At 41.7% G+C, this 24,273-nt stretch overlaps 1 protein-coding gene across 3 annotated transcripts; it reads right to left on the reverse strand.

Annotated features, from left to right (window-relative positions):
• Positions 1-6,592: 6,592 nt before the first annotated feature.
• Ogfrl1 (opioid growth factor receptor like 1) lies at positions 6,593-21,146 on the reverse strand. Of its 3 annotated transcripts, none has more exons than XM_051152974.1 (7): positions 20,849-21,146; positions 16,958-17,044; positions 16,710-16,791; positions 14,188-14,266; positions 14,023-14,089; positions 13,763-13,908; positions 6,593-7,707 (listed from the first exon to the last, which is right to left on the reverse strand). In XM_051152974.1, the coding sequence occupies exons 1-7, from the start codon at positions 21,083-21,085 to the stop codon at positions 7,044-7,046; spliced, it is 1,362 nt and encodes a 453-aa protein (XP_051008931.1). In that variant the 5' UTR covers positions 21,086-21,146; the 3' UTR covers positions 6,593-7,043. The 3 variants fall into 3 exon arrangements, with proteins under 3 accessions (XP_051008931.1, XP_051008932.1, XP_051008933.1); XM_051152975.1 differs by having other exon boundaries at positions 16,710-16,788; positions 20,849-21,145; XM_051152976.1 differs by lacking the exon at positions 20,849-21,146 and having other exon boundaries at positions 16,710-16,788; positions 16,887-16,964.
• Between the last annotated feature and the right edge of the window lie 3,127 nt (positions 21,147-24,273).

A 24,273-nucleotide genomic window follows, 5' to 3' on the forward strand; every position in this document is an offset into this window, starting at 1 on the left:
ATGGGGGAAAAATAAAAGCCCCATAGAAAAGATTAAAACGTTATCAAAGGACCTAATATTCTGTTCCCACTTGTTGCTCATTTTGTAATTTATTTTATTAATTATTTATTTACTCTGCACATGTATGTGTGTGCATATTTACGTGTGAGTGTGCATGTATGAGAGTGCCATGGTGCACTTTTGAAGGTCAGAGGATAACTTACAAAAGTCAGCTCTCTTCTTCCATCATGTAGCTTGTAGGGACCAAACTTGGGTTGTCAGACTTGGCAGCAGGCACCTTTACCCACTGAGCTATCTCCCTGGTCCTCATTTATCCTTAGTTGTAATGCCACACAATTACTGTGCAGACAACTGGATAATGTGAGAGACAGAAACTCCATCTGCTACCTGTCACCAAGTCATCTTAATCACCCTGATTCTCTGCACATAAAAAGGAATTCAATTTGATACTGATCATTTGATTAATTAATAATTAATTAATCAATTAATTGCAATTGAAGGTGTCAATGGAGAACTCACAGCGTACAGAGAGTATTAATGGGTCTGTTTCCACACCAATCACTGACCACCCGCGCACAGAGCACCAGCTGATCCTCACAACACACCCCACAGCATCCCTACCCCATTCCTCACGTGCTTTAAATAAGGAGTGTTTGCAGTAACTGAGATCTAGGTACTTTTTTAAAAATTGTTTTTAATATTTGGTCTCATTTGCTTTCCTTTTCTTCACATAAAACTGTAAGTCAATTAATATTGAAAATATGCTCCTTGGACAGGCAGTGAGCCCAGTAGTTGAGCATTCCTTAGGCTAAAAGTATCTTCTACAACTGGTTCCTCTATAGTTAGTGTAAGCTCTGTAATTTTAAAAAAAAATTTCTTTTTAGACCATAATTACATGATTTATTTTCCTTCCCTTGCTCCAAACCCTATGTGCCCACCTCCTTGCTCTCCTCCAAATTCATGGTTTCTTTTCCTGTTGTTACGTGTGTGTGTGTGTGTGTGTGTGTGTGTGTGTGTGTGTGTGTTCCTAAATATATAAATACAATACAATCTTCTTCGTCCTTATGCTACACCTGTGTCTATGTTCTCAGCGCTGGCCGTTTTGGGTAATCAATTAGTGCGCCCCTCTCTGGGGAAGACTATTTCTCTCGCTCACAGCGTCCCTTAGTGGCCTGTAGTTCACACGTTTTTAGTTAAGACAATTAAGATATTTAAACATCATCACAAATTTTTTCATTAAGGTACTATGACTTAAAAAGTATTTTAGAAGCTGCGTGGTGTTGGCACATGCCTTCAATCCCAGCACTTGGGAGACTGATGCAGGCAGATCTCTGTGAGTTCGAAGCCAGTCTAGTCTACAGAGTGAGTTCCAGGACCGCAAAGGTTATACACAAAGAAGCCCTGTCTTGAAAACAAACTAAAAACAAAAACAAATTTATTTTAGAGTGTCAAGTAGATATTCAAGCTTTATCTTGCCCTCATATTACAGGGAAGGGTTTGTTGTTGTTACTGGTTTTTTGTTTGTTTGTTTGTTTGTTTTGTTGTTGTTTTAATACAGAAGTGTGGTGGGTGTTCCTGGTTGTCAACTTGACCACATCTCGAGTTAACTAAAGCCCAAACAGCTGGGCACACCTGTGAGGGACTTTTCTTAAAACAAACTTTTGAGGTGGGAAGACCCACCTTTACTCTGGGCAGCCTTTACTTCTGCTGGCAGCCTATATGAAGGACACAGAAGAAGGAAGCTTGGTCTCTGCCGTTTGCTGTCACTCGCACTAGCAAAGTCCATTCCTTTGCTGGCATCAAGATTCCAGGGTACACTGCAGACCAGCTGAGAAATCCAACCTTGTGGCCTGAAAAACTATTGGACTCTTAAAGACGTTCTGTTGGAAGCCAGCTATTGTTGGATTAGCTGGACTATAGCTAGTAAGCCATTCTGATAAATACCTAAATATATAAAAAAAACTTTATATATATTATAAATTAATATATACATATATCCTATAAGTTATGTCCCTCTAGAACCCTGGCTATACAATAAGCCTATAAAAGAGCAGCCCAAAAGAAATTTGATTGAAGAACAAAGGTGAAAGGTGGTATTTTAGTGTTTTCCAAGGTAGGTATAAAGAAAGAACTAATTTACACAGCAGATGCCCAATTGCTCATTAATTTCTGAACTATAAAGTGGTAGCAGATATTCTGTGAATACCAACACCCATTGAAATTAAGCATGGAGTCTAGAAATGCCTATCATCCTGGACAGCAGAGACCACAGGTCTGACCCCTTCATGGTCTGGAGACACAGGTAATGGTCCCTCATTCATGCCCATGCAAGGGGCTTGCTCTGCTTTCCAAGACACCCACATGATACTTGGCCCCCACTTCCTCCTCTCAACTCCACTCCAGCCAGCCAGTGTTAGGGCTACAACATAGTACATCCCAAGATGTTCCACATGAAAACTTTAATTCAAGGGGGAAAAAAAACCCAAGAAATTGTTTTCCACAAATAAACAAAAATAAATAAATTTCACAACAAAATTGGCAAACATAGATGACATTTCTTACTTTCTCTAGAGGGAAAGCAAGAACAAGCCTTTTTAACACATGTCTGCTAAGACTATAACATGAAAGCTTTTCAAACTAATTTCAGATTCCTCTAAACAACTACTCAGATGAGGACTTTAATGATTTCTCTAGTAGCATCTCATTTTACGTAGCCATCTGAATGCAAGAACAGAAAGTAAAACAGATCACTATAACTTGCAATAACCAAATGATATTTAAATAAGTCAGCATGTAACAGAACTGAGAAACATAAAAATAACACAAGACAGGTGAATCTTTGCTCCTCTGAATCCTTTCAGGAAAGGCAACATATTGTTGAACGTCGTGGTGAACACCCTTTAAGAACTGGTGCTCATGAGTTTACAATGGGATAGTCATGTAAAGTTTTGAATGAGAGCCATTCGCATTCATTAAGGCACATCTGAAACCTCTAGGCATTCATGTTAGAACTCTGCTATTAATTTCAGTGATGAGATTTCGAAAAGCAACCTGTCTGTGAACACAATCTACTAGGTGGGTTGGCTCCCTAGAACAATGAAGGAGGCAGGTTAGTATTCACTGTCACCCCAGAGATTTTCCACACAAACCTGTTCCTGCAATAAACAGTATGAACTCGATGTTGAAAGAGGTGAGGAGATATACATTGCTAGGCTCCTAGGTCCAACACCCACTTTAGCCATCTTCCTCTAAAACTACCCCTGCCTAGAATGAGTCTAGCATGTAAAATGTCAACTTATCCCAACACGTGCGCGCGCGCGCGCACACACACACACACACACGACATCTTGCTCCAAACAGCCATTTAAGACCTGTGGATGTAATTATAATAAAAAATTTTCAATGTTCTTCTTGTGTTACAAAACAGATTTTAGAGGAGTGTGAAGAGTAGTTCTAAATTTGCTTGACTAAATCAATTTATCATACACAGAGAAGTTTGACTTTAAAACAATTAACAAAATATTTTTGTCCATTTAAACACGTTTTAAAAAACCATTTGGCATGTAGGTTTATTTCCAAAATGATTTTTAAAGGAATACATCACCGTATTTTTTTTTCTTCTCACCCCATCCTACCTTCATTCTTAGTAAATTATGAAAATCAAGAGGGCATGGTACAAAGCATACGGCTGTGACAGGGTTTTATTACATCTTCATATATTTATATATGTAACAGAAAAAGAATCTTAAAACTCTCTTAGTTACTCCTGAGCTATAGATCTTCTTTCCTTCAACCTGAAAAATATAGTCTCAAAACCTAAAACAAAATAAAACTATACAATGTAGTTTTAGAACTTGACAGCTAGCAGATAGGTTTTTCAAGTCCACCATGATTATTTAGAATCTCCTGTGATAATGAGCTTGAAAATGCAGAACGATACAATAATCTTAGTGTCAGAAACATCTCCACCATACAGAAATATATAACTATTCATCACTTTACAGTATTTCAAAATATCATCACATATATTTTCTCCTCTGAAATAAGAAAGCAAAATGTTAGAAATGCACTAAGCTAATCAAGCAATATAGCATCTATTTGTTGTGAAATGTAAGTCTATCAATAGCCGGTACTTGGCATCCTTGCAGCCCATGGTACCACAGAGACCATGTGAAGACACCTGTGGATGCTCAGCAATGCATCTAGCTACTTGGCCATGCTACACAGCATTTTCTGGAACAGATTCTCAGTAAATTTCTGTAAGCATATGGTAGTTTGAAAAACACAAAACATAGAAGTCAAATTGAGAGGGCTATTTGATATCTAACACACACATAAATACATCGTCTATCCATCTTATGTTAAAAAACTATTTAATGTACAAAGTGCTCTTAATAGAAAAAATTGAGATGCTCAATTTTTATCAGCAAAAGGAATGATTTCCTTCCTTTTCTTCACTGAGTTATGTTCTCTGCTATTTACAGATTAAATGTAGGAATCATTGTTACTTTATGAATATGCAGTTTAAATAACCGCCATGAGGAAAGGCCACTATTTTAGACGGAAGCCAGGGAGTTCTCCTCTTCAGACCAAATAGTTTCAAATTAAATAGCATAATCTAGCAAGATCATTAATAAGGAATAATATTTTAGAACCCAAATTGTTAAATTTTTTTATTTATAAGGGTTCCATTATACCATAATTTCTAAGTAATTCGCCTTATATTAACTTTAGTATCTGGTAGCTTGTCTTTAATGTTTTTAGTATCTGACCCCATGTTTATTTTATTAAAATGTATTTATGTGTATGAGTGCGCTTGAGTGTATGTATGTGCACCACATGTGTGCAGTCCCCCCTTTCCCCAGAAGAAAGACCCCCTGGTAGTAAAGGCTACTGTGGTCCATCAAGTACAGGCTCTGGGAACGGAGCCCTAGTCCTCCGGAAGAGCAGCGAGTGCTCTGAACCATTGAGTCATCTCTCCAGTCCCGATCCCATGTTTCTTATACTAAATACCCTTAAAGTGGTCTGGGTGCCTCATTGTGTGCTCAAAACTAAGACATTTTGGACTTAATTGATCATATCCCTACAGTTCAGCCTAACTTGGCAGTCTCTTCCATCCCTGAAGCCTGTGTAAATATATACCAAGGCCTTTAGGCTGCTGCTACAAACACCACACGGGAAAGTCCATGCATCCCTGGGTAGAACTGAATTTAAACCTAGATTGCTGACTCAAAATCTTACAATTTGGAACAGCTAACGCTGATGTAATACTGTAGCTAAAATGGTGACGTGTGTCATGTCTTACAGGGATATGATACACAAATAAACATGTCTCATATCGGTGCCATTATGATGCACAAATAAAATCAGGGATAAGTAACTGAGCTGTGTTATGCAAATTTTAAAACAGATAAAATTTCATTTCTAAAAGCATAAGATTGCTGGGGGTATTTTGTAGAATTATCACTGAAAGTGTGGGCTGGAAAAGCCAGCAAGTTGTCTGTATGGTATGCTACAGAAGAGGAAATAGTAAAAGTTTTGGGGGCACAAGGTGGGGGTGTGAAAGCATATAGGACTTTTCTCAAAAGCTGAAGAGAGTTTTTTAAAAGTCAAACCTTGCTAAATAAAAAAAAGTAAAAATATTTTCTGTTCATCACTTTGTCTGTGTTTGTATGTTTTGAAGTTCCCATCACAGTGTTTCTGATTGTCTTCTGATTTATAATAATAATTAGCAATAACACTGTAGAAAATAAGACTTTTCACCAATGCTATGCAAATCTAATACTTACTAAAAGTGAGTATATATAATTTTAAACTATTCTTAGCTTCAAATGACAAACTAAAGATGAACACACACATAATACATGAAGATGAACATACACAATCCATGAAGATGAACACACAATCCATGAAGATGAACACACACAATACATGAAGATGAACACACACAATACATGAAGATGAACACACATACACTTACACACTCACACACATGTATGGACTTTTGACATCAGTATAATCCTCATGGCATCAATACACAAACAGCGTAAAGGACAAATTTGCTTACTGTTGACAGGATGAAGAGACATCATTTCAAAATGAGTAAATTTTGTGATTCTTTTAACATCCCTCAGTGATTTCCATCTATAATTGACCACCAATTGTGTATAGAACAGCCACAAAAACCTAAGTCTATTTTTGTTCTGTATTTTTTCACATAAACACAAGAAATCATTTCTAAACATTTAATACTAAAAATATTTTTACTATTATAAACATAAAAAATTCATGAAATCAGACTATTTAAACTGTCCCTCTGCTCCACCTGGATACTGGTGAAGGAGAGCGTCCTAAAATGTTCTAGAAAACTCATGCAGAAATTGAGAAAGATGGTTGCTCTAGCAAGGAGAGGAGAGGGGTAAGAGCAGGAGAGCAGACAAACTGGAAGGCCAGGCAGTGTAGAAACCAAAGCTAAGAACACTGAGTAGGGGAGCAGGGATGTGGGGAGAGGGAGGACAGGAGCAAGGGGACAACCATTGAGATATGAAGCGAATTAAAAAGAAAAAAAATCTGTTAAAAACAATTTAAAAAAAGACACTGAGGTGCTACAATCAGAGTCCAGATTAGTTTCTGGATACGTCTGAGAAGACCTGAATCTTCCAGTTTCAAAGGAATCTAAAAGGCAGGTGCGACTACATCGTGAGAGGGTCGTGGTTTCTGCAGAAATGTCTCAGAAGAACATGCTGAGTACCAAATGCTGCATGACTCTTTCTAGATAACCTAAAAATGTTTTTAAAGTGACTGTTATATACAGAATTTGAAAAAAAAAAACACCCTACATATATTCTTTTATTGGATGTAGTCTTAAAACTTATTAAATATCCAATTCACTGTGACCCAAAATAAAAACAAGAACCAAGGGCTTACAACAGAAGTCACTGGTGGCTACCATTTTAAACGTGACCTCATCTCTGTTCCCAGGATAAATTAGACAGCAGTTTTGGATTCCCTTAACAAGAACTGGCTTGTGGATTTGTGACATTTCACTGTGACACTACCTCATCGTGACAACCGGTATTTTCAGAATTTTCAGAGTCTGTGCTCTGGTTTTCCCCCTCTCCATCTTTTTCGGAGGAAGTTGGACATTCCCCCTTTCCCGCAGTATCAGTATCTGTTTTCTTGGGTGGAGAATTTGCTTCTTCGGCAGCGCTGTCTTTCTCTCTGTTTCTTGGCTTGGTATCTTCATTGCTGGGCTCTGGGCTCGGCTTGTCTGTCTCCTCACTGGGCTCTCTAGATGTGCCAGTTTTTTCTTCCACTGTTTTGCTATTTGCATGACTACCTACGGAGGGATTTTTGGAGTCCTTAGATTTCTTGGGCACAGAGGTCTGACTGCTTGAACCTGTGGGAGGAGTAGGCGCTTTCTGGGCTTTGCTCCGCTCTGGTTGATCCTTTTTAGGCGGCCCCCAGATGAAATTCTCTGGTGGCGTGTAATGTTTCTGGGCGAATCGCAGGAGCTTTCTTCTCTCTCTTCTGTCTCTAATTGTGTAGACAAAGTACTCCAGAGCACTCTGCTTAATATTGGGGATAGTGTTTTCCACGAGAGCCTCGTGAAGAATAAATTTTACGAGAGGAGATTTAAAATTCTCGTAGCCAAGCTCACCAAGGCTTTTAAGAATCCGTGTAATTCTTAAATAGTTGTGCTGAGACCTGAAAGAGAGAATTGAACAAAATGAAAGAGAGAAAAGAATCATGAGGAGAAACATAGGAACACCCAAACTTTGAGGAGATGTTTACGAAAATGCAAAGCAAGAAAATAAGTCTTACGGTGACTTAAAAAGTAAGCCATATTGGCCACTACTGTTTTGCTTTGTTTTCCGAGACAGGGTTTCTCTGTGTAGCCTTGGCTGTCCTAGACTTGCTTTGTAGACTAGGCTGGCCTTGAACTCAGAGATCTGCCCACCTCTGTCTCCTGAGTGCTAGGATTAAAGGTGTGCGCCATCAACACACATTGACCACTACTAAATGTCACTCAGAGGAAAGACAGCAGGTTGCCAAGAAGAGACTTGACAGCCTATGAGCATATATAGGGGGAGGTAATCCCCCTCAGTCACAGTCATAGGGGAGGGGAGTAATGGGAAAATGGGGGGGGGGAGGAATGGGAGGATACAAGGGATGGGATAACTATTGAGATGTAACAAGAATAAATTAATAAAAAAAAATAAATAAATTTAAAAAAATATTTTGTTTGGCATATTGACATTTAATGATGTAATCTAATGTATGTGAAACTTAAATGTAAAAACAAGCTCTTCTCTTTAAAAGACTCTTTAATGTAAAGAACCACTGAGATTGACTGTAGCCTCACTGGTGTTACATTGTTTATTAATGTCAATGGGAACCAGTGATCTACAAGAACAGCTACGGTTTACGGACGCTGCTATAAGAAAAGCAGCGAGGCTGGTACTAAAGGTGGACGTGAAAGGGACATGCTTTCATTACAGTTACTGATGTTATAATGGCTCTGCTTTATTACTGTTGTTGCCTCTTCCCATGCCTAACGTATACACCTCACCATGGAACAAAACAGAGTCACAGAGTACACTGTGACTTCTTCAGGCATCGACGGGGAACTCGCCCACTTGCAACATCATAGATGTATGCTGTTTATCACAGGTAACCAGGCCAAACAGAGACACCCTGGCTAACAGCTGAATGGTGTCACTAACAGCACCAACGGACCAGTCAAAATCTGCCAGATAGGATAAGTCACAAGGAAAGCAGCGCTCAGTCCTCTCTCTGGCCAGAACAATTCTAACAAAGGAAACAAAACTGATTTGATAGAGCCTGCCTTAGCTGTTGAGAGCTTATGGGCCTCAGAGCCAGCCTCACCCTAGCTTTGCTCCTGCGGTGGTTTGAACAGGAATGCCCCGCATAGACTTCTGTGTTTGAATGACTGGAGTAAGGGGTGGCACTACGGGGAGGTGTGGTCTTGTTGGAAGAAGTCAGACACTGTGGGGGTGGGCTTTGGGGCCTCTGAAGCCCAAGCCAGGCCCAGTGTCGCTCTCTCTTCCTGTTGCCTGCTGAACAAGATGTAGAGCCCTCAGCTACCTTCCTAGTACCATGTCTGCCTGCATGCGGCCATGCTTCCCTCCGTAATAACAATGGACTAACCCTCTGAACTGTAGGCCGGCCCCACCTAAATGCTCTCCTCTATAAGAGCTGCCATGGTCATGATGTCTCTTCACAGCCACAGAAACCCCAAGACAGTTATCTAACTGCAATGGAAAAATTACGATGGCCATCGAAAAAGCCTCAGTGTTTCTAACCTGTAAAAATCATGTGATATAGATGAAAGGCATTAGCACACTCAGCAAACACTGGACATTATTTGGAACTACTTTGTGTGCGCATGCGTCCACTGTGTACAGGTGCATGTGGGGGTACACACAGGGTTTGCACGTGCATCCTCTGGCACTGTGTCCCGGTCACCACTCACCTCGCTTGTTGAGCCTGTCCCTCTCACTGGCCTCCAGGAGGCTATAGACCAGTTGGCCAACAATCCCCAAGGATCAGTGCTGGGGCTGTAAGCAGGTCTCGCCCACCACCCTCAGCTGTTAGCACTGTTGTAACTACTATCATCTACTATAGTAGAATTTGGTATTAGTGACACCACATCTGTACTTTGCCATTCCCACCTCCCCTTACCTTATGAAAAAGCCTCAAATCTTTCAACAACCTTGATTCCAAGCATGCATTCTTTCCTCCCACATGACACTTAGACTTCTTTATTTCAAAACTGAGGCCATTTCTGCAGCAGTGCTTTCCAGATTTACTCTGTCACAACTCATAACCCACCTCCCCAGCCTTGTTCAGCCGAACACACTCGCCTTAAGAGCACAAGCCTATACAGACCCTTCAAGATTCCCCCATTACAGAACCATGTCTGACGCTAACAGGCCAGGCATGTATTTACCTAACATCGGTACAGAACACAGAACTAGCCCTCACTTCTAACTTCGTAAGCCCTGTTTCCCATCAGACACCGAACCATCTTGAAAGCTGCCCCAGCTTCCAGAAGTGCTTGGGTTTTTAATTAGAAATAATTATCAAATCACCTGGCAATGTTGGGAAAAGATGTCAAATTATTTGAGATATAGAAGTACATGGTTCCTGCTCTTATATTTTAATGGGAGAATACAGAGAATAAAAATCTGAATTACTTGAGCAAACCAACCACTGAAATAGAAAATGTATTATCTCCATCCTTTTAGATGCTTGCCTCCAAAATATTATTTTAATGACTAATTTTTTGAATGTGAAAGGTGAACCTTAGCACATATGTCTCAGTCTTGTGAATCTGTAATATTTGAAATTTTCAAAACTTACTTATGTGTCTGTGTGTGTACCTGTGTAGGTTTAGATGCCTCGTGTGTGTGCAGAAGCCAAGGAAAGTCAGAAGAGGATACCAGATCCACAGGAACTGGAGTTACAGACAGTTTGAGGTGCCATGTGGGAGCTAGGAACCACACCCTGGCCAGACTCTGCAAGAGTAGTGACTGCTTGCTCTTAATGGTTTTGAGACAGTGTGAACGGGGGTAATGTTAAGGCACTATGCCATTAACGACAGAATTGACTTAGCTGTCACATTCAATGTAGAGTTCTTATATCGAAAGAAGTTATTGACAGAACTTGAAAACTGACTGAGATGTCAAGAAAAGAGGGAGAATGTTTAAAAGACTGGAGGTGCTCCACAATGAAGCAGAAATCAGATTTGTAGCCAGAACCACTCTAAGATGAACAGGAAACTTAGTATTTGCATGCACATTCAATTGTATTAAAATACAATTATTTTATTATTATTGTTGCTGTTGTTATTAAAATATTAATATGAATAGCAACAAAATATAAGATGTTAATATCAATATTAATATAATATATTGATATAAAATATAATTAAAATATTTATGTAACAGCAAAAAAAAGGGGGGGGGGGTAAAAAACCTGAGCGGCCAAAGAAAATAATGTCTAGATACTAGAATAAAATTGTCTACAAAATAAGAAAATTGGTTCTTTCAATATGATCGGAAATAAATGTTGCAGCAAAAGGCAAGATGGTAGAAAGAGAAGTGAAGCCCTGCTGGAGCTGTACACAGCCTTGGCCTTCCACACAGGGCATGGAGAAAGGGGCTGCTGTAAAGACAAAAGGGCAGTGCTGATTTTATCAGAAGACTAGATTGGTAAAGAGAGAGCACAGGAGGGAGATAAAACCTGAACAAGACTCAGTACGCTTCATGAATCATAGTTCGTTACAAACATGACCTGGACAGCATCGTAGTGGCTGATCTGCACATCTGTATTTTCATGCCTAAACATATTTCACCACGTTTATCACAGTCATTTGTCCACTCAATTTCACTTCATTTTACTCTGATGAAACAGTTTTCCTCCACTGAGCTATAAACACAACCAAATCTCGGCCACCTATTATAAAAAAGTTCAAGATGCCACACAGCTTCAATCACATATAAGCGATGACATTCAGGAATAGATCACAGCATAATCCAAATGACAATAGCGGAGATATGTTTATATCATTCCACGTCCACTCATTCAAGTCCGCCCAACAAAAACGTCTGGTGACGGGGAAGTTGTAGCATGCCTGTAATCCTAGAATTTGGAAGATGTTGCCAGAAGGATGGCAAGTTTGAAGTCATCCTGGACTCTATCTCAAAAAATAAACAAACAAAAAAGTCTCGCAGAGAATCCAGGTTTGGCTCCTGGCACCTGCATTAGGCAGTTCACGACTTCCTGGAAACGCCACTTCCAGGGGATCTGACACCCTCTTCTGACTTTGGTAGGCACACACGTGGTTCACACACAGACAACAGGCACACATATATGCATGTAATTTTTTTTTTAATTTTTAAAATAGCCTTCCACACCTAGGAAAGCAGAAAGATATTGGATAGAGGGGCAGAGGTTGCTCTGTAGGACACAAGTGGAAAGGCTGTGGGTTCTTCCGACAGAGGCTATGAGACAAGCTAATTAACTAAAGCCTTCAGAAGGGGCTCCGCTTTTTGGCTATAACTGAAAAGACCTGACAGTGATACCCTGGGGAGGCTTTAAGCCTTAGCTCATACTCTGCCTGAGACTTAGAACTTCAACAGCAATGTACCAAACATGATTGTCATTTTCACAAAAATGGCAAAAGGATGGTGGTTGCAGCTCACGCATGAGCTGCAACCACTGTTTACCAAAGGCTTACGTGCATATCGCTTCGCTCAACAGTATGGCATAGAAACAATCCGGATATGGCCACCTGCATTAGATAGGCAGAGGTGTGTGTATATATACTTTAGTAAGCTTGCACATCGAGCTTTAACTAGAGTTATAAGTTAATGGGTCTCTAGTCAGGATCGTAATCTTTACGTACACATTTTCAAGGCTTCAGCTGAACTCCCTACTTTATTTAATAATATTTCTTACTACAAAGGAAAAAGATGCTCCAACACTAACACTTCTACTCCTTTTACCAAAGTCAGAGGAAGTTCTAGGAAGATGCAAAAAATTTAAAGAGCCGATGCCAAAACTCTGGTTGTTTTTGCCAAAGAGAAATTGCTTACGACAGGTTTTTTTTTTTTCCTTAATACTTGCCCAGTTCAGCTAATTATAAGGTGCTAAAAAAAGTTCCTTAAAATTGTTGGTTTTACAGTCCAGCACTCATAAGTCAGTCTATAATTAAAAAGGAAAAAAAATTCAGTGTGCATATGAAGAAAATATTTTTAAAACTAAACTTTGGTTATAAGTATTAATCACCATTATACACATCCAAGCAAAAAGTACAGCTAAAATCATCCAACAAAGCTGCTAGATTTTCTTTTACAGGTCTCATAATTAATCAGAAATAGATGTCTTTTACCTAACTCATGAAGATACCTGCAACTTTTCCTCTATTTTAGTTAGAAGAATGGCTACAGCAAACAAACCCTTCTTTATATACCATAGACCTCATTCATGAACTTAATCTAAGAAGTGTACACGCATGAAGATATTAGGAACAGTTTGTACCCCAAGTAGCTTATAGCCTAGTAGGGAATATATGAAAAACTATAAGCAAGCAATAACTGTAAACTCCATGCAATGTGGAATACAGAGAGAGAGAAGCCACATTGGGCTGCAGGGAGAGGATTCAGGAAGAAGCCACTCTGGAGCAGAAGAGCCAGCATTCTATGTAGGACTGTTCTTTGTCACTTTGAGCTTTGTTTTAGAATGCACACGAGGGAATGAATGCATTTCTGACTAGCTTTTGGATTCCTATCCTTAATGGCTAGCCATTACTATGTCCTAAGTAAGTGGTAGTCCTACGTCCAATGTCTACTTCGTCTTATATCAAGAGCTAGTTAGTCCCATGGCCAATAGCTAGCTTGTCTTGTCTGACTAGCTATTTCAACGCCCAACTGCTAGTTAGTCCTATGTCAACGGCCAGCTACTCCTCCATCTAAACGCTAGCTGCCCCTATGCCCAGAGTCTAGCTAGCCCTATGCTTGACAGCTAGTATTCATAAGCACAACAGCTAGCTATTCCTTATGCCCAATAACTAGCCTTTCCTGTGCCCAAAGACTTGCTATTTCGATGCCCAACAGCTAGCTGGTCCTATCTCCAACAGCGAGCTGGTCCTGTGCCCAATGGCTAGCTGTTTCTGCTTTCCAGAGAATAGAGCTACGGGAAAAGGCTACTGGCTTACCACTGGGGCTCCACTTACTCATTCAGATGTTGAAATCTTTCTTGCCAGTTTACAGCCCGAGCAACATTTCCAGTTTTATCAATCAGCTTTATCCCAAAAAATTCTAACATCATTTTATAAGCCAAGATGAATCTTCTGATTGCTTCTTTTGTTTTTTTAAATTCCTGATACAAGAAGGAAAAAAAAAAAAAAGTCAATTGAAAGAACTAAGTAGCTATCAGGACAATAAATTAATATTGTTTGGCTACCTCATGTAAGGTGAATTCAGCTTGCATTACCTCAATTTCATATGTAGTTAATTCTTTAGCATAAAAGTTCAAGCCTTGTTCTCTCAGAGGGAAAAGCCTAGTTTGTTTAAAAAAAATTTAAAACTTCAATTAACATTATCTTGAAAACACGTGATTAAACAGGACATTGTTCAAGGTAGAGAAAACTTGACTGACCATTGAATGTAAGTGTGGTTGTGTTCCAGCTTTTCATAGTCCCCTTTCCATTTATTTAGAACCTCTTCAATGTAAACACCTAAACAGTAAACATTGAGAAAATGAACCATTCATTGGAAACATGGTGATGGCATCTTAACATAAGAGTCACTTGAATTTTATATTAAAATATTTAGTTTAAAAACAACGCTATGCCATATATTCAGTGTAAAAAAGCCTAATTTAAGAAAAATCGCAGCATCTCAAATTACAAAATCTTGTATTGGGCAATGTAATCTAAAGCAGAAGATTGCAAATGATGGCCTAACAATAGTTTTGTAAATAAAGTTTTATTGGAACCTAGACAAGCACATTATTTATATACTAGCCACGGCTAATTTCTAGTACAACACAGACTTGAGTGTTACAATGAACTATTTTGCAAAGCCTAGCATATTTACTATCTGCCTCTGAGCAGGAAAAGTCTTCCAAACAGAATTATCATTTGACTAACAAGAAAAATGGACAAATGGAAACAATGCTCTTAAGTAGGATACTTTTTCAAAGCCACAACTAGTAAATTAATAATAATAGTAATAATAATAATAACAATAACAACAATTTGCTCAATGTCACATGCTACTAACAAAGTAGTCTGGAACTTAGGTCTTTGTGCCTACAGAAAATAAGGCTTTTTACTATGGCCCATGTTCTCCTATAAGAACTTAATAAAACCCTCTTGATTCTCAAGTCTGTCAATGGCCTTGTAATTGGCCAGTTAGCTAATCTTACAAAAAAACCAAAAACAAACAAACAAACAAACAAACCCACAACTCATCTCATTCTTGCTTCCTCAAAGATCAGCAGCTTGTCACCAAGGCTCCTCCCACAAATACTGAGACATATTCAGTCACACCATCTCATCAACAGTCTTATTGACACGCTGAAGTGATTTTACCCTGGAATTGGGCATCCATGGCCACATACTTGCCTCCAGCCTTCTGACATACCAAAAAGCTTAAGTGACTTGGATTTGGCCATTTCAGCAATACTTGTAGGACAAAGCGTCTCGACTCCTGCTTCCAAACACCACATCCGATCTTTAGGCACTCCTTTCAGTTTAATCTCCCAAGATCCCAACACTGTGAAAGGCTCGTGTCTTAGGGTTCCTATCGCTGTGACAAACGCCATGGCCAAAGGCAAAATGGAGAGAAAGGGACTTACGAGGCTCACATTTCCACAGCACAGTCCATCATTGAAAGAAAGATAAGGATAGGAACTCAAGGCAAGAACTGAAGCAGAGGCCATAGAGGAATACTGCCTACTAGCTTGTTCCCCACAGCTTGCTCTGTCTGCTGTCTTGTATCAGCCATGACCACCAGCCCAGGACTGGCACTGCCTCCAGTGAGGCACAACACACACACACACACACACACACACACACACACACACACTCACTCACTAAACACTAATCAAGAAAATGCCCCACAGCCTTGCCCTTTCTCAAGTGAGGCTTCCTCCTCCCAAATGACTCCAGCTTGTGTCAGGTGACATGAAGCTAGCCAGCACATCCTACAATCCAGAACCTCCGCTAGCTGACTCATACTATTGTGAATTTTGCTCAGTTTTAACTGACAGAAAGTGACAAAAATCTGGACAATCTGGTCACCTCACATTAAACTCCTAAGGAGCGCATCTGGCTTCTGCTTTGCCTGCACACAATTCGGATACCCGCTGAGAGGCACAGTGTGCGGCCTCGATTTTTGCTTACAAGTTTGTAATCAAATTACCATAGCAACTGTGAATCTTCACTATGGGTTTGGGAAAGCTCCTATGCTGAGAGAGGTTGTACCGTTGTGAAGGAGGCTCATTTAGTTAGCAGGGTTTGGACTGGGGTTGCTGTGGTTTTCCCAACCTTTGATTTTGAAAAGTGGCAAAGATAATTCTAAACACAAACAGTATCTTTTCTCAAAATCTAAATAAATTTTAGGTATGGCATAGCAGAAACAACAGTAGATCCTGGGACTTAGTCCCACTCTGAAATCAACTGAGTGACCCAGCAAGTTACTCACTGAGGCTTCAAATCCCAGTAGCCACATCTTCAAGATGGAAAGAGCTGAATTTAAATTCAACCCTCTCCAAGGTTTAACACACACACACACACACACACACACACACACACACGTGTGTACATGCACTCATGCCTAAAACCCAAAAACCTAAATGTAACCAACCAAGCAAACAAAAACCCTACCCCTACTACCTCTTCAGTACCAGCCATGACACACAGACATAAGGAAGGTACAGCCAGCCAATATCTACTTCTTCACACTTCACCGAATGGATGAGCACAGCTCTAAAGCCAGGGCCCTGGGGACACATCAGCCTGCATGGCAAGGCAAAACAAAGTAGCCACGCCCCAAAGGAGGCAAGACTATGGGAAGCCGAGAACAAGGAAAGACACCCAGGCGTGGGTTATTTCTTTAAACTTTGCTTTTTTTTTTTTTTTTTTTTTTTTTTTTTTACCAAGGTGGCTTACTCACCATCTGGTTTAAATGGAATTTTATTCTTATAAAAGCGAAGATTGCTCAAGTCATTTTGATATCGGATATCTTTGAAGTTCTGCTAAAGGAAACAATAAATTAATCTCCAGCATGTGGAAACACAGAAAGAGAAAGAAAAGAAAAAGGCACAAGGAACCTTCTGATATGTTTTCTTACCAGCAGAGTACACTCAGAAAAACAGAAAGACAAAAGTTTACATGGAAGGAGGAAGGGCATCATTGTCTTACTGGGTACTGATGTCTGTACTTGTACAAATCCCTTGCAGCATAGAAGCTTCTCTTTGGTTTAGCTGCTGCCTCTGTGGAATCAGCACCCTACGACACAAAGGGAAACTCCACTTACACTGAGAATTAAACTGAGAAAGTTCCAGAACAAACTTAAAATAATCAATACCCATAAAGACCCCTGAACATTCGCGACTTGTCTGGATAACAGAGAACTATTCTGTCTCTTCAAGGGTGCTTAAGAACAATGCGAGCTGGCATCTACCTCCCTTGTTTGCACTAAAAACTTTTTCCCTGAGTTATATCAATAAATAATAAACTTTACTGTTCAATGCCTTTGGAGGGTAAATGCTAAGTATTAGTATTGACCCAGAATAGCACTACAGAAATAAACTGAAAACACATCTTACTGGGTGTTAATACAATGAAGCCTATGACAGAACTTATTTTATATGATGCTATGAAAGGGTTAAGTTGGTAAATCAATTCTTCTCAGAAGATTCTCATCAAATTTGCATCCCGTGGCTTCACTTGGAAGTCAAGCAATATTTATGAAAGGGGGGGGGGGAGGATTTTAGACTAAATTAGCTTTCTAAACTATTTCAAAGCTCCATAACAAACATACAAGACATGAATAATCATCTGCCCATTCAGCGATCAGTGGGCTAGAAATCAGCTAACTTGATATAAACACACAAAGCAAGACAAAGCTCTCTCGGGTAGAATGAAGATTGTTTACAAAGATACAGTTCTGCTATCCTCTAGCTATCCAGAGCATATAATGCATGACATTATATCCATGACTATATAGTGCATTGTCCAGGGACATGCAGGACAACCAGACCGAACGTGATGAAGACGACTGCAATGTTGAAATAGGGACGTTCATTAAGAAATCTGCCCTCAATCCTTTATCGCAGCATCCCCCACCCTCTGTCTGTGTTGACAGACTGGCATCTTCTAAGCAATTTTCACACATCTCTGAAGTGGTGTGAGTCTCACTCTTACTACAAGTGCAGAGATGCTTTAACACCATATCCTCTGCTGTTTAACGGTAGTTACACTGTCATGTTACATAAGCAAGGAGAAGCTCAAATTCTGGTCCTTGCCACACTTTTCAAAATAGCTCTGCCCAGCAAGTTTCTGAGTCTATTTAGCCTGCGCTACAACCACATGAATCATTGCCCGCATTTGCAGAGAGCACTTCCCCATTTACAAAACACTTCCGTGTAGATCACTTCATTTGAGTCTTACAACACACCTTGACTGACAGTTATTAGTGTCTGCATCTTAGGAACGAGGTTGCTGAAGCTTGGAGGAAGTGAACAGGGCTAAGGCAGGGCCCAACAACAGTGTGAGAGCTACCTGCTTCTGTGTCCGACTAATTAGGTCTGAACCGGTTCCATCCCTGTTAGGCGTGATGGGTATTTGAAAACCCTGTTATAAAGATCTGGAGCCAAGGGGCGAAGGTGAGTCTTGGTTCTGCTACTTAGTATTTGTGAGGCCTTAAGCAAATCACTTAGCTACATCTTACTTAGTTTTATCATCTGTGAAATGAAGATAATGACTCATGTCCTGCCTGTTCCCCAAGACTGCCAAGTAAATGATTCCATCCTTCAACCTGCCAGCGTCTGTCCCCTTCGCTTCTGTATCCCGGCCCCTTTTACTTCCCCAGCAAAGAGTCTTCCACTTAACACTCCTCTGCCCTGGATCCACAAAACTTCCTTCTTCCAAAACATGCCCCCCGCCCACAACCAGCAAACCTGCTGCAGTCTCTCCCAACTTAAGCATACTGTCCCCTTTGACCCAAGTCTGCCCCAGGTGTAGATCCCGTCTCTGCCCCCTTTGGAAGTAAATCATCGCCAAGGAACTGTGCATGTTCTCTCTTCTTCTAGAGGAACCCATGACCCATGGCCCGAATAACGCTCTATCCATAGCACTACGTAACAATGGGACTATTAGGAACTTTCCAAATAAATCTCCATCTGGTCAAACCCCGTCTTAGTGGTCATCCCAAGTGAGTTTCCGGCAGTCCTGGACACCTTAAGGCCCTCCAGCCTGAAGCAGTATCAGCCCTTGGCTGTCAGAATACCATGCTCTCTGGTCCTGTTTCCTGTGTCACTGGTCTCTCCCACCCCTTTTTTGGCCCCTCCTCTTAATCACACCCCATATAGAGAGTGAGGAGGCTTGTCTTCATCCTTCATGACTCTGATGACCTCTTATCTTGCACTGATTTTTTTTAATGGGGCAAATAATCTGAATGCCTGCCTATAGCTCCAGTTCTAGACTGAGTAGCTGTAGAGAATATTAACTTCTGCACAGTCCCACTTGGATGTGTAATAGGATGGAAAGCTTAAGACTGGCCTTGACTTAACCTCTAAAGCATCTCTTGCCCCAGGTTCCTTCATCTCAGTTAATGGGACCATCTTTTGTCTAACGTTTACAGAGAGATGGATGACAGCAAAGACAGTGCTGAGAAGCCAGTCTACAAACCTACTTGAAAAGGGAAACCGACTGATCCAAGTAGGGAACAAATAGGATGAGGAGGTCAAAATGTACCATCAAAAAGATTACTTTAAGAAGTTGGTGGTACTTACAGGAAGCAAAACTAACAGAGGATGGTGGCCTCCTGTTTGTTACTCAGCTTCCAGGGCACTGGTTGAATATTACGATGCTATTATTTTATTTTACATAGATTGACCTAGTTAATTGGATTAGTCCCAGCTACTTTTGAATATTCCGAACTTCTGTTGATGGCTGTTGGAAAACAAATGGAAGGATGAAACCCTGGAATATGACATGCGCTACTGTTTTGGGGCTGAGCACACAATTCTAAATACTAAATAGTCCAAGCCAAGGCACAAGGGAAGGATGGCCAGGATCCCACTCAGCAGGGCCAAGGCCCTCACTTTGGCGACAGACATACTTAAGCTAGCATCTTTCTCTCGCTGTATGCTCTAGGCAAGATTCTCTCTGAAAGGCTCACAGGTCTCCAAAATAGGGAATTAAAGTAGAACACACACCACGCAATTGCATTCCATCTCTATAACATGCTCAAGTGGCTCCTGAGGGAAGCCTAGGACTTCCTCAAGAGGTGATGTTTCCCTTAAAGTCACATTGGACTTTGGGCTCCATTTTCCTTTAAGTGTAAAGGGGAGACCTGATTCAGAACCATCAACCCTAACACTACAGACTTCTTTAAAAATATGCAGTTCCTCCTTTTAAAAGTTTCTGAAGCCATGAAAGGGTAAGGGACGTCATCTATCTCTCTTCTAATCTATCTGCCTAACTGCATTGGTCAACTGATTTAAGCTTGGTTGGATCAACAAGTCCTCTGGGTGAAACGAAATGTTTAAGAAATGTCTTAAAGTCGTTGAAAGGTCTCTCTGTGGGGAAAAGAACGGTGGCATTTTAAGTTTCCTAGAGAACCTTCTGCAATACTTTTAATGGTCGTGGGCCCCCGCTGAGGGGGAGACTGTGGGGCCGCTCGGCAATTTCAGTTGTCTTGTTCTGAACAATATTAAAAAATAAAAATAAAAAATAAAAATAAAACAGTAACACGCACTGACCGGATCTTCACAACCCTCTATTTTTAGTCTAGTTCCTTCAACCCCACCTTCGCATCACCCAGCTGCGCTGCAGAGGCAAAGATAACACCTAGTGGAGTCGGGGTTTGCCTGGGGGACTTCCCTGTGATCCACACAGCAAGGCCCCAAGCCGGCAGCAAGCCGCCGGGCAATGCTGGGCACCGCAGGCTCCCCAGGTCGGGTGCCCGGGCCATGCACGCCAAGCCTAGCATCCCTCCCAGCATCCCCGGGGAGTCAGGTACAGTCCCTTCTCCGACGCCGGGCGCTCAGCCCCTCCGGGCCCACCGTGGGTCCCGGGGCCGCGTACCTGCTCGGTGCCCGCCGCCTCGGCGTGGTCCTCGGGCACCGGGCTGGTGCGGGGCCGCCCTCCTGCTCTCTCGGGAAGCTGCTCGGGCTGCTCCGGCTCGTCGTGCTCCTGGCCCTCGCCACCGCCTGCCGGCCCCGGCTGCTCCGGCTCGGGCTCCGAGTCGGTCTGCCAGGTGGAGTCGCAGTCTTCCACGGTGGTGGGCTCGCGGAAGCTGACCCCGCCGAGCAGGTTGCCCATTGAAGAAGCGGCGGCGGGCGCGGGCTGCGGTAGCGCGCTAGGGCCCCGGCATGGCCGCGCTCCGCTCGGGGCGCAGGCGGCAGCTCGCGCGGCCCGAGCCGCACAGCTCAGCGAGGCCACGGGCGCTCCAGAGCACAGGCGAGGAGGAGCCGGGCGCCCCGGGGCCGCAACCGCACGCGTTCCGGCCCGCCCATCCCGTGGCTGCCGCCCCGCCCCGCCCCGCCCAGGGGGTGTCAACCCACTCCAGAGAGCACCGGACCACCTCCACCCCGACGCGCGTCCCGCTCCACGGTCCCCTGGAGTGGACACGGGTCAGCAGCTGCCCCGCCCCATCTGGGCTGGGGACCCTCCCCTTTGGGGCTCCTCCCAGCTAAGCGGGAAGACTGATCCCGCCCCAGGTCAGAGAATGGAAGGAGGTGTCTCCATCAGCAGGCGGGTCCTGCACACACCCCGCCCGCAAAGGCTAGTCCAAGAGGAAGACAAATTAGCCGCAGCAGAAGACAAAAGCTAACCATGACAGTGCACCCTCTGTAAACAGGAAATCCAAGCTTCGGGAACAGTACTTAAGGCCACCTAGAGTCCCTGAGGTCTATATAAAAGAGCTATCTGTCACCCCATCTAAAGAGCAAACTTCTCTGGAAACAAAGAGGCAGGAAGAACCAGACCAGCACATTTCATCTGTGAGTAGTCCACATTTGTGCCCTGTACAGAAAAGCCTCAGAATCCATACAACAGATAGGCTGGTCCTAGGTGGAGTTCTGAAGACTATAGTTCTAAGGTCCAAGAGGGGCCCCATGCTGTAATAATACTTCAAGGAGAAATAACCACCAAAGAATCCGCAAACCGTAGTGGGTGAAACAAACCTTATGAACCAGGGCCCTCTGCCTGCACAGGAGTCTGGATAGGATTTTTTCTGCTATAGGACATCGCCTGGGATCGTGCGTTAGTTTTGTTATATGAATCAATTGTACTCAAAACTAGTAACTAAAAACAATTATAACTCAAGGTAAATGGGCATTACTCAAGGAAAAGTCGATGAATGGGATGCCTCTCCCACAGACAAATCTGGGTTGATTCTTTTCAAACATTGCAATAGGCTGCAACTTTTGTCATTCGGTTTCTGACTTTGGACCGGTCATGCAGCTTCTTTCGACCTCAATTTTCCATCTTCAAAAAACGAAGCCAGGCTTTTCTCTCTGGAGTGACACCTAGCTTGACTTTTAATCACTTTATGACTAGAAGAGGCTCTAAAACTAATAAGGGACCCATAATACACACAAAAGAGCTTTCTGGTCAGGATATCATAACAACCGATGATATTAAGATAGAATCCTTCTTGTCAGACTCAAGCAAAATTAGAGCCAGAGAGTATTACTGGGGGAAGGGTGACCATGCCCGTCTGCTGTAAGTAGTTTCTTGGCTCATAAGATCTGTGTTTGTTCTAAATGTTTTGCACACCTCTCCCACTGAGGGGGAAATGACCCTTGTTGGAGTGGAAGCTGAGAAAATTCACTTCAAACGGTAGCTTAAAAACGAAAGCTTTATTTTCTGAGCCTTCAGGAAGTCGATCAGCTCAGGATCTGAACCCGATCCCTGAGGGGAAATGGTATTGCACTGTTAAAGGGTGAGATCACAGAACTAGGAGGGGTAGGGTGAGCTGCGAGGTCATCCTGTTATTATTAAGCATTGGGGGTTAAACAAGGCAGCGTCTGTTGAAGACTAGGCCTTATCCTGAGCACTTGGCTCTAAGGCCCTGAACTCTTCCCCTAGACATGCAGTCCAGAATCCAAGGCCCTTAACTCACCTCCTAGACATTTGGTCTAGAGCTCTAGGTGATGGGGGATAAAGGAACAGGTTAGCTGCATGAAATTAAAATATAGTGAGGGCCTGGCAAGCAATTAGTTTTAAATATATATGTATATATAATATATACATATATGCATATTTAATATATAAATATAAATATACATGTATAGTTGGTTATATATAAATATTGTAATATATAATGTTACATATGTATGTAATTGTATATCTGTATATGTGTAAATACTATATATATGTATATATATTACACACACATATATAAATACACACAAGTTAGACACCTTGGTTAAGACAACTGCGAGTTCTACATTTTTTACTGGTTTACCAGACAATTAAGAAAAATACTTAGAGGGGCAGGGTAAGAGCTGGTCTCAGGGCATGAGAATATAAACTCAGTTTGACCCTACTGACAAAACTGGGAAGCAAAATGGAAGAGCTACTTTCAAGATGGCTGAACTCTGGCGACTGTTTCCTCACATCCTTAATGTTAAGACTGCATCAGTCCGTACAAATGCTCATGCAGAGTATTTTCCTAGCAATCCTACCCACTCTACAGATGAACCCCTCTCAGCTCCTCCTTCCCACCTTCCCAGCCTACAATCTTAATATTCAAGTAGCTTATTCAAATAATACCTTTTAACTTTAAAGTCATATCCTTCCTCAAACCTTCTTGAAGCTATCCATAGCTTTCTCCTGTTTGCTTACAATCTCCACAATGTTCTGCTCTTTCCAAATAAACACCATTGTGGAGAATCTCTAATTGTTGCTTGTGTTAACAATGACTTGGTGAGTTAAACATCTTGGGGCATCTGCAGAACAAATCAATGCAACACTTGTTCAAACCCGGGATTTCCATCCATTTTCCATCAGTCCCAGACTAGAATATACTGCGAAAGTGAACACTGAGCTAGCCCGGGGTTGATGATGCTGAAAGCATAGGGGACCAATGTGCCCAGGCACTCCACCAGTTTGCCTAGAGGTATATAGGATAAAGTCAATTGCATTGTCTTTGCTCTCCTGTACTTAAGAGACTATTTCCCCCTGCTCCCAGAATGCCTTAATTACATGTAGTTCTTTTTCTAGGGTTGTGACCTCATGAAACTTCTCCCCTTTTCATGTTTGCATGTCTATTGGTGCCAACTCTGTTTACGTCTTGTTTAGGCAGCAAATTCCTGTTCCTCTAGCTCTTACAACTTTCCCCCTCCCTCTCCCACCATATGTAAACAACAATTTAAAAAAACAACAGAAATTAATCAAAAGGGATGAGGAAGGACACTTCATACTCATCAAAGGTAAAGTCAACCAAGATGACATCACAATTCTGAACATCTATGCTCCCAATACAAGGGCACCCACATATGTAA

Source organism: Acomys russatus, chromosome 11, assembly GCF_903995435.1.
Source record: "Acomys russatus chromosome 11, mAcoRus1.1, whole genome shotgun sequence".
In the NCBI taxonomy this organism is placed as follows: Eukaryota; Metazoa; Chordata; class Mammalia; order Rodentia; family Muridae; genus Acomys; species Acomys russatus.

Excerpts from the sequence above, each read along its gene's own strand:
- Ogfrl1 (XM_051152974.1), bottom strand. The coding sequence starts at position 21,085 with ATGGGCAACCTGCTCGGCGGGGTCAGCTTCCGCGAGCCCACCACCGTG. Across the intron at positions 17,045-20,848 it reads AGGCGGCGGGCACCGAGCAG|GGTGCTGATTCCACAGAGGC; the intron begins GTACGCGGCCCC and ends TTTGTGTCGTAG. Across the intron at positions 14,267-16,709 it reads AATTCCATTTAAACCAGATG|GTGTTTACATTGAAGAGGTT; the intron begins GTGAGTAAGCCA and ends TTTACTGTTTAG.